General features: G+C 49.3%; 3 protein-coding genes across 3 annotated transcripts in view; 1 reads left to right on the top strand and 2 right to left on the bottom strand.

The window, feature by feature from the left end:
• Dnd1 (DND microRNA-mediated repression inhibitor 1) overlaps positions 1–1,996 on the top strand; it is a gene marked incomplete in the record, with an annotated part of 2,600 nt that extends 604 nt beyond the window's left edge. The window contains 2 exon segments of the mRNA XM_013513000.1: positions 1–514; positions 1,081–1,996. Of these exon segments, the coding sequence (XP_013368454.1) occupies positions 1–514; positions 1,081–1,538 (972 nt within the window).
• Positions 1,839–6,278, bottom strand: Wdr55 (WD repeat domain 55). Its single transcript, XM_005382003.2, has 7 exons — positions 5,968–6,278; positions 3,599–3,699; positions 3,428–3,515; positions 3,141–3,320; positions 2,949–3,048; positions 2,689–2,858; positions 1,839–2,565 (listed from the first exon to the last, which is right to left on the bottom strand). The coding sequence occupies exons 1-7, from the start codon at positions 6,156–6,158 to the stop codon at positions 2,250–2,252; spliced, it is 1,146 nt and encodes a 381-aa protein (XP_005382060.1). The 5' UTR covers positions 6,159–6,278; the 3' UTR covers positions 1,839–2,249.
• A 2,018-nt stretch (positions 6,279–8,296) lies between these two features.
• The window catches only part of Ik (IK cytokine, down-regulator of HLA II), a 13,168-nt gene continuing 11,265 nt past the window's right edge, over positions 8,297–10,199 (bottom strand). Inside the window, exons 17-20 of the mRNA XM_005382016.2 lie at positions 9,057–9,145; positions 8,761–8,869; positions 8,566–8,600; positions 8,297–8,480 (exon numbers count right to left, since the gene is read on the bottom strand). Coding sequence (XP_005382073.2) covers positions 8,453–8,480; positions 8,566–8,600; positions 8,761–8,869; positions 9,057–9,145 — 261 coding nt within the window. The 3' untranslated portion in view covers positions 8,297–8,452. The remainder of the gene's footprint in view (positions 8,481–8,565; positions 8,601–8,760; positions 8,870–9,056; positions 9,146–10,199) is intronic.

Here is a 10,199-nt window from a genome sequence, read left to right on the forward strand (position 1 = left end):
GCTTCCGGCCCGGCGCCCCGCGCCCGACGGTGCCCTCCGCGCTCTTCTGCAGGCTGGGTGGGCAGTCCGCCGCCGGCCGGCTCCGAGGTGTTCATCGGACGGCTGCCCCAGGACGTGTACGAGCACCAGCTGATCCCGCTCTTCCAGCGCGTGGGCCGCCTCTACGAGTTCCGCCTGATGATGACCTTCAGCGGCCTGAACCGCGGCTTCGCCTACGCCCGCTACAGCTCGCGGCGCGGCGCGCAGGCGGCCATCGCCACGCTGCACAACCACCCGTTGCGGCCGTCGTGCCCGCTGCTCGTCTGCCGCAGCACGGAGAAGTGCGAGCTGAGCGTGGACGGGCTGCCGCCGGGCGTGACCCACGCGGCGCTGCTGCTGGCGCTGCAGCCTCTGGGGCCCGGCCTGCAGGAGGCGCAGCTGCTGCCCAGCCCGGGCCCGGCGCCCGCGCAGATGGCGCTGCTCAAGTTCAGCTCGCACCGCGCCGCCGCCATGGCCAAGAAGGCCCTCATAGAAGGTAAGTGGAGGGGCGCGGCCGCCGGGCCTGTAGCAACGGTTTGTCTTAAAATGTCAGGCCCAAGCAAGCCGTTTTTTTTTTTCAACTGTTGTTGCGCTAGGCGAATCCTTAACCAGACTTTGCAGTTGGTCATTATCTCCAGAATTCATCCTCAGCATTCCAGTGGAAAAGATGGACTTGTCCAAGGGAGTCCAGCCAGGCTTCTCTAGAACCAGCCTCTAGACGCTGTGAGAATTAAATGACAATGGGCATATGGTACTTAACACATTTCCTGACTCAAAGCTAGTACTGACGGGAGAGGCAGGCCATTGTGATGATTATGAGGTAGATAAAACCGGCATCAAACAGTACTCCTTCAAGGAAACTTAAAAGCCAGTGTTATTACATCTCCCTTTCAAATAAGGACGCGGCTGTTAACTTAGGCCCTTAGGCCGGATACTACCCAGAAATGGGGAGGCTATGCCTTAAACACTGGAGTTTACAAGTCTGTACTCCAAAGGCTCACACAGTTTGGGAGCTTATGCCAGGGCTCAGATGTGCCCTTTGTCTCTTGACTTTTTCTGCAGGTCAGTCACGCCTCTGTGGAGAACAGGTGGCTGTGGAGTGGCTCAAGCCAGACCTAAAGCAGCAGCTCCGCCAGCAGCTCACGGGTCCCTCACTTCGGTGCCTACAGCCATATGGCAGCCAACTGGTCCTGGCCAGGGGCAAGCTAGCGTACCAAGGTGCTCGGGCTACCCTGCAGCTGCTGTGCCAACGAATGAAGCTGGGCAGCCCAGTATTCCTCACCAAGTGTTTGGGCACAGGACCCGCGGGTTGGCACCACTTCTGGTACCAGGTAGTGATCCCTGGGCATCCAGTGCCTTTCAGCGGCCTCATCTGGGTCGTGCTGGCTACAGATGGGCAGGATGGGCATGAGGTGGCAAAAGATGCTGTGTCTGCACGGCTGCTGGAGGCACTGAGTGAGTCTGGAGCCAGTCTCCTGTGGTCTTCTGGAGCTGAGGCAGGTCCTGTGGTTAAGCAGTGACCCCTGCCTCTCTCCATAGGCAGGGCCTGTGTGAGCCCTCAGCCCAGCAGGCCTGGGCAGCAGCTAGCTGATCCCTAGAGGGGGAGGGACACAGGACCTGCCCCAGGTCTGAGACAACCCTACTACTGGGGCAGGGTCCAAGTAACACCTGAGGACAGCTCAGGTTTGGCTTAAGTTGTGGGGCACCTGCCCTCCCACCCTGAACCAAGGGTCTGACTGACTCCAGTGTTTCTTTTTGGCCATTCCCTGTGTAACACAGAACACCATATCCCCCCCCCTCTCCTTCATTCACCCCCAAACTTAGCATGAATCTTTGTTTTTTATTTGGGGGACTGGCTGAGCCAAAGGGTGGACTTCTGTCCTTCTACCCCCACCAGTTGTCATTCTGATTTTGGTTTGTTTATGGTTTTGAGCTTTCCTATGCTGGTTGTATTTATATTAAACTCCTTGTTAGTATACACATCTGCGCTGTCTTAACACACTGAGGGTTTGTCTTACATTGGCAGATTGAGCAGGTGCTGCAGGGCATAAACTCCCCCTCTTCAGTATTCTGAGCTCTAATCCCCTGTGCAACAAGTGCTAATATAGTCATGTCTCAGGGCGATGCGCTTCACATGCACAAGCACCGAATTTCATAGCCTCTCTAGGAATTCATCTTAGGAAGCAAGGCTCATGCTCAGTGACAATTTCTGACCCAAAAGAGTCTCATCCTCAGTCACTGTTGTCCTCACACTCTTCTTCTGGACCCTTGGAGTCCTCTCCTCCTTCCCTCAGCCCTGCAAAGAAGTCATCTGTGCTCCAGGCTTTGCTGCTCAGGGCAGGCAGTGGCCCTCCTTTTTTCTTACGTCGACGATAGTCATCCACCACTACAGTTCGAAGCTGGGCCATGTCCCAAAACTTGAGGTGCTGGTCATGGCCACTACTGGCCAGGAAGCGGCCACAGTGGGAAAGAGCCAGCTCCTCCACCGGCTCCCCAGCATGCTGGCCTACAATGCCCACTACTCGGTTTGGCAGGATGTTCACAGCCCTGGGCAGGAAAAGAACAGTGTTGGGGTCCTGGCTAGTGGGAGGTACCCAGCTTCCTCCAGCTCTCCTACCCTCCACCCCCAAGCATACTCAATGCCTTTGAAGCTGTCAAGGTTTCCCTTACCTAATAATTCCATCAGTGGACCCGGTGCACAGCAGACTGTCAGTGACTGGAACCATGCAGTCAATAGACTCAGCTCTCAGAGCAAATCGGTCACTTGTGGCCCCAAAACCATTCCAGTTAAAGAGGTAGATAGTACCTTCACTGGAACCACAGGCCACCTTCTTCCCACACTGCAGGGAAAAAGGGAAAACTGTGTTTGTGTAGCCACCTTAGACCAAGTCCCTAGCATATGCACCCCATCCCATCACACCCAGCTATACTTTCATGAGGGTCACCGAGGTCAGGTCGCCAGACTGAGGCTCTGAGAGTAGCTCAAACCGCCGTCTTTTGATATTGAAGACACCAAGGCAGCCGTCACCACTGTAGAGAGCAAAATGCAGCAAGCTTAGATGCAAGTTTTTTTGAGGAAGACTAATGAGGAAAAAGATGGGGAGGCAGCTTTGAGATTGTACCTGGCTGTCAGCAGCAGCTTTTTCGCTGGGTCCAGGGCCATGTCGGCAATGTATTCCTCATGCTGCCCCATATCCATCAAGGGGCCCTCTTTCCGCTGGTCCCAGAGCCGGACACTGCCTCTGTCATCCCCAGTGGCTAGAACATTCTCATCCACCAGCAGCAGACTGTTGATGGGAGCACTGGAGAGACAGACACATGGAGAACTTCTTGGAGCTTCTGTCCTAGCTCAGACCTCCTAGTCCTTACCCCTCCCCTCCATGCATACACAGAAATTGACAGCCCTTACCCATGAGCCTTAGAAACACGTCTTTCTAACCGGCCCTGCTCCACATCTAGGGTATGGATGGCTTTATCCTTGGAAACAGTAACAAGTTCTGTGGGAAAAGGTGCCCAGGTCAGCGCTGCTTACTGCACCCTTCCTACCACCACCCTGCTGGCTGCTTTCCCCAATACTCACTCTGCCCATCTTCAGAAAAGACCACAGCTCGGCAAGCCTTGAGGTGGTGACCTGAGGACCAGAGTTCCTTAGTCTCTCCCTCTTGGCAAGAATAGGAAAAGCTGGGAGAAGGGAAGATAGGTAAATGATCCCAGACCACACCTGGGATATGTGGCATGTGGAGGCCACCTAAGCAGGCCAACTTTGCCACCTACCTAGGAGTTCTTGCTTATATATACCTAAGTCCAAAAAGCTTAGCATCCTGTTAACACATTTTCATTAAGCTTCAAATGGTCGGTCTCGTTTCAATGCATCTTTGTTTTGGTTTTTTACCGGTACCAGGAATTGAACTCACGACCTTGCGCTTACCAGGCAGGTGCTGTGCCGCTGAGCTAAATCCCCAGCCCCAATTCAATGCATATGAATTCCAGGTACTTTTGCACAGGACTTTGGGGACCTCACTGCCCCCACCACCTTCCTTGAAATCCCCAGCGTAGACAAAGATTGGGTCCAAACTACTGTGAGGGCCCAGAAATATGTGTTAAACCAGGAACAGAAGATCAGCCCCAGAAGTTGGCTGAGTAAAAATCAGGATGTGCACTCCCATGTGCACAGGAGCTACAAAACACCACAATTAATTATAGTGCATTATGACCATTATTAAAATGCTGAGTGTGGTAGAGGATCACCACCTGGGCTACACAGTGAGTTCAAATCCAACCAGAACTACATAGTGATACCCTGTCTCAAAAATGGTGACAAAGACACAGGACCAAAATGGAGGTTGAACAGAGAGGTACCAGCCTATAAACTCAGTTTTGAAGCCAGTACCTGTCCAGGGACTCCTCAGTACCTGCCTCACAGCAGTTCTACCTGGTCCAAACCCATGAATACTTAGTTACCAGTAAGTTCCATGTGGACAGAACTGAGTCTGCTCACTTGTCTTATCTGTCCCAATGTTTAGCGTGAAGAAGTGGCTTAATAAATAGTCGCAAACTGAATGAGGACTTGAGAGATGAGACCCAGCGGACTGGGAACGTAGCTCAGAGGTGGAGTATGTGCTGAGCATGTGCGAGGGCCCTGAAAAACTAAGGTGACATGTCAGTTTGGCCGTGAAAAATGAGCTCATTTGGCACCAAACAGAGCACCCTGGAGGCAGACATCAATGTCCCTTCTAGAATAAAAAAAGTCTGGCTTTATCCTTAGGGCAAAAGGAATCTCATGAAAATGGTCATGAAAGGAGGAGTCAGAGAACCACCAGAGGCCTCAGGGTGAAGAATGCGGGTGGGGTGTCAAATGCTTCCTGAACCATTTTTGAGATGGAGAATTCCATCATAAACTGAGCAAATGAGATTTTGGGAAGTGGGAAGAAAAATGGAGCGGTAGGGCATGAAACTCCCAAGTATCAGGCACGATAAATATGGGTGGTAGTAAGACAACTTACTTGAACTGCTCAGGAGCTGTACTGAATAGTGTCCTCTCTGCAAGGTAGATGTTATTCCCATTTGCAGAGATTAGAGTACAGAAGTTAACCTACCAAAAGCCATTACCACTAATGGGCTGACACATAAATTAATTACATAAATTTCATAGCACAACTCTCTTGGTTATGAACTGTCAGGGGCTTTCCAGTGCTTCCCAGCCTGTACCTCGTGTTTAAGCATGTACTGAGTACCTACCCTGGACTAGAAGCATGAGGTAAAATGGAGAACAAAATGTGGGTTTTTTTTGGTTTTGGTTTTTTTGTTTTTGTTTGTTTTTTGAGACAGGGTCTCACTATGCAGTTCAGGCTGGCCTTGAGCTCACTTTGTAGCCCAGGCTGGTCTCTAAGTCGCAACGATTCTCCTGCCTCAGCCTCCCTTGTGCTGGGATTACAGGTGTGCGCCAACACGCCCGGCCAAAATGTATTTTTTGAACAGATCCACTAAAGGGTCAAAAGCAATGGGCCTGTTGAGCTGGTCTCAACTATAAGTGGGAACCTTGGGCCTCAGGCATCCGACACACACACACCGCATACAATCTCTGGGCTCAGTTAAGCGGTTTTTTGTTGTTGGTTTGGGGTTGTTTTTTTTTTTGGCGGGGGCAGTTTAGAGACAGTCTCTAGTTCACGCTGATCTTGAACTCGCTATGCAGCACAGACTGGCGTTGCACTCGCGGCAATACTCCTGCCTCAGCCTCTAGAGTACTGGGATCACGGGCGTGGCCGCTTCTTTCAGGTCTTTCGAGAGCTTTGCGGATAACTTGTTCAAAGCTGAATCAAGAATCAGAACCAAATCTTGCAAAACTTGTCTCCCGGCAACATTCCTCCATCCTCATCCCAGTCCCATCCTTGGGGAACTTCCAAAAGAGGCCCCCGCCTCCACCGTGCCCTCGCCCTGCCCCTCACTCACACGAACACGTCCCCATCCACGTCGCCCGCCGCCAGCAGGTCGCGACTTGGGTGGAACGCCAATCCGCTGGCCGGTGCTTCCAGCACAATGTCTTCCGGGGTGTCCCGGATCCGGGCCGGGGCCTCAGCGGAGTCCGAATCCTCCTCGTCGCTCTCTTCCTTCGCGGGCCTCTCCTCACACGTGCTGTCCATGCTCGGAAGGATTCCGAACCGAGCGCCAGCCCTGCACCAGCACAGAAACCACCTACAGGCTGCGGCGGCGGCCCAGGACACCGCTTCCGGGTTGGGGCTGAGGCGGAAGTGCGTCAGAGGGAGTGGGCGGCCGCTGCGGGGCGGAAGCGACTGGCGGCTGAGTTGACTATCCTGCTTCACGTCCTGCCCCATACTGATAGGTACTCCCTCAGCAGCCTAGAGGAGGACTTATCCCCTCGGGATGGGAGAGAGGGATGCTTGGGCAATGCAAACCCTGGCAAGCTGCATCCGGAGTGCTCAAGCGGCAGCAGAAAAGCCACCGTCACCCGACAACGACCTACGGCGGCCACAACCAGAAGGCATCCCGCACTCACACTCCAGCCGTCTAGGCCCAGCATTTTTGTGGTTAAGTGAAAGTGGTCCGCAAGTTTCCTGCAGTTTGGTTCCAGACCCTCAGTGGTCAGATGGCCAGTGCTCAGGGCTACCACGCTGAAAAGGAAAATGGGCGTTACAGCGGAAGTTCTGGACCGCCCCCCTGTCAGCCTCCAGGGTAGGAGCACTCTGCTCGGTGGGCCAGATGGGCAGGTGCCCTGTGGCCGGAGGGCACCGCCTCACATCTTTGTGGTATTAAGCCTTCCAAGACTTTTCTTTATTTTGTTTTGGTTTGGTTTTCTGAGACAGGCTCTGTCACTACATTGCCTGGGCTGAGCTCAAACTTGGAATCCTGCCTCAGTTTCCGAGTGCTGGCTACAACATTTGATATGTTGACGGCCAACTACTTTAGAGAGGTGAAATAAATGAGGCTTAGGGACTTCAGAGAGGCAGTATGTCCCACTTGCTAAATGCCCGGAACAGTCACTAGAACGTGGTACTGAGAGTTTTGTCACCCATTAAACAAGTAGCCAATCAGAACACTAATCACTTCGATGAGACATGATGGTACTTGCAGAAACTGAATTTAATTATTTATTTAGGTTTTTTTTTTTTTTTTTTTGAGACAAGGTCTCACTATGCAGTTCAGGCTGGTCTTGAGCTCACTTTGTAGCCCAGGCTGGCCTGGAACTCTCAACAATCCTGCCTCAGCCTCCCAGTGCTGGGATTATAGCCATAGGCCGTTACTCCTAGCCACAAACTGAATTTTAAACTGGAAGCCAATCCCCTGACCCTTCAGGTATTCATACTGAGCCGTCTCTGACTTTTTTCCTAATTGGAACTGGCTAATAAACATCCTTACTGCATATGAATTTAGAATTGCAGTTCAATAGACTGATACAACTTTCTGCGTGATTTTTTTTTTTTTCCACCACTGGAGATTTAATTGAGCCCAGGGCCTTCACACTGAGATACATCCCCAGCACTTTTTGTTCTTTTGAGTCTTGGTAAGTTACTAAATTGTGCAGGCTAGGCTCAAACTTTTGATCCTCCTGCCTCAGCCTCCCAGAATGCTGGGATTATACGTGTGCACTAAGATGGGTATGGTGGTACATCCCTGATTCCAGCACTTGTGAGATTGACGGAGGAGGATCTCCACAAGTTCAAAGCCAGCCTGAACTACACAGTAAGATTCTATCTCAAAAAAACAAAAATTAAAAAAAACAAACAAAAAATATAGCCAGGTGTGGTGGTGCATGCCTGTAATCCTAGCACTTGGGAGGCTGAGGCAGGAAGATCACTGCAAGTTTGAGACCAGCCTGGGCTACAAAGTGAGCTCAAGGCCAGCCTGAAATGCATAGCAAGACCCTGTCTCAGGGGCTGGGGATTTAGCTCAGTAGCACAGCGCCTGCCTGGCAAGCACAAGGTCATAAGTTCAATTCCTGGGACCAGAAAAAAAAAAAAAAAAAGACCCTGTCTCAAAAAACAAAAAAAGGTACGCACCACCATACCCAGTTCTACATGTGATTTAATGTGTTCTTGCTGGTTTGAAATACTGATGGTACGTATGTAACTGTCCCATCAGGTGGTCTGTACCACCCAATGGAACTGTCCCATGCTTCCGAACTGGACAGTTATATATGTACCACCGGTGAGTGGTATGCATGTACCTCTGGTGATTCAGAGCCTCCCAGCAATGAGATACACGAATTACAGCCCCATTGTAGAGTATTCATACAACAGTAGTATGCTCAACAGAGAAGACAGCAGGTTAACCAATTTTAATGGAACCAAATGATAATACAATAAAATTTTATATACATTCACAAACACAAAAAAACACATCGCAACTTTCGTAGGAATTGTAGAAAGCAAACAGTAGAAAGAATATCCATGTGGAGATTCTCCAGCAGAAGGAGAGATTAGTATTTTGGTCTTTTCACTTCAACCCTGCAATGGAAGGAGAAATGAGTCAGCGTAAGATCAATGTACTAAGCTATTCCAATGAGTCCCACAGAAGAATAAAGCTGCTCACCCATCAGCTTCCATCTTCTTCCTCTTCTCAATGATCTGCAAAAAAAAAAAAAGTATAGTCCATAGTCTAAATTCACTTGAGGCCCAAGGCTTCTTTCTCACTTTCATGTCCCTCCAACCCTATGAATGTTCCTGAATCTGTGGGCCAGTGTCCCCTCCCAGGTGAAACCCTCCCACCTGAGAATGTCCCACTTACTGCACTAATCCTCTTCCACTGGCGATCAAGTTCTGCCTTGTCATTGGTTTCCTTGAAGCGCCTGGTTTTTCGTCCTTCAGACATCTTGATGCCATACTGGAATGCAGCCCTAAAAAGGACCATTGGGTGAAGAAGGTATTAGGAGTCACACAGCAGTAGCAAGGTTTTCCCAGAGGGCTCTGCAAGCAACATACCTGTATGGGGACTTCTGGACTATGTCTGCTAACTTGGGATGGGTTACTCTATCCAATTGCCAAACTCCTCCTCGTTCCCTCCCATATTTAGTATCAACTCACTTGGGCAAAGCCTCCTTGTTGCTCATGTACTCGCTGTACTCCTCCTGGGTATCAAAGTCCCAGCGGCCTAAAGGGCCCTTCTTGTTACCCTGTGGCAGGACATAATAAGTGGATTGGAAAGGAAGAGATGTCAGTAGAAAAGGAAATTTAGCCTTTGATTAAACCCAGATTCTTCCACAAATTCAGGTTAAACTATTAATAAATCCTATCCTAATAAATAGTATTTCCACTATATTTACTAAGTGCTACATATTATTCTGAACACTAAAAACATATTCTCACAAAAATCTATGAAGAAGAAATTATATTTCTATTTTCCTGATGATGAAAACCAAGGTAGTTATATGCACAGTAAAATAACTTGGCAAGGAGCCCCGCACAGTGACACATACATATAATCCCAGGTATTCAGTAGGCTAAAGTAAAGAGGATTGCCTAGTTTGAGACCACTCTAGGCAATTTAGTGAGAATGTTAAAAAAATATAATTTTTTAAAAAGCTGGGGAGGTAACTTAATGGTAGAGTGCTTGCCTAGTACATGAATGGTCCTGGATTCAGTTCCAGTACTAGGGAAAAAAGATCACCAGACTAATAGCAGAGGCAGGATTAAACAAGGCTCACACTTAAAACATGCTATTAACATTGCAGTACACTAAAAGCAGATAAAATTTCTTCACAATTAAAGATGTTAACAGTGATTTGTTTTTCTAGTTGTTTTTAATAGTTCATGTTTACAGTGCTTGATTACATTTATTGTGGGAAGTTTGTACACAATATATGTTAGTTCTTTTTTTCTCTCCCTTTCCCCTCCTATTTTTGCCCCAACTCTTCTTCCCCTTCCTACTCACAGAAGGTCTGTTTCTGGGGCTGGGGATTTAGCTCAGCAGCACAGCGCGTGCCTGGCAAGTGCAAGGTCGTGAGTTTGATTCCCGGTACGAGAAAAAAAAAAAAAGGTCTATTTCCATTTTTTAATTCTCTCTTTTGTAAAAAAAAATCCCTTTTCCCTTTCTTTCCTCCCTTTTCCTTAGTGGAAAGGGTAGAAGGAATTGCAGTCTTTAGAAGATATCCAGAATTTATTTCACCCAGGACTGATGTTTTCTTCTGTTGTAGCAAAATTATATTTTTTTAAAAATAAATTTTATTT

Source organism: Chinchilla lanigera, unplaced genomic scaffold (assembly GCF_000276665.1).
Source record: "Chinchilla lanigera isolate Chin_1 unplaced genomic scaffold, ChiLan1.0 scaffold00017, whole genome shotgun sequence".
In the NCBI taxonomy this organism is placed as follows: Eukaryota; Metazoa; Chordata; class Mammalia; order Rodentia; family Chinchillidae; genus Chinchilla; species Chinchilla lanigera.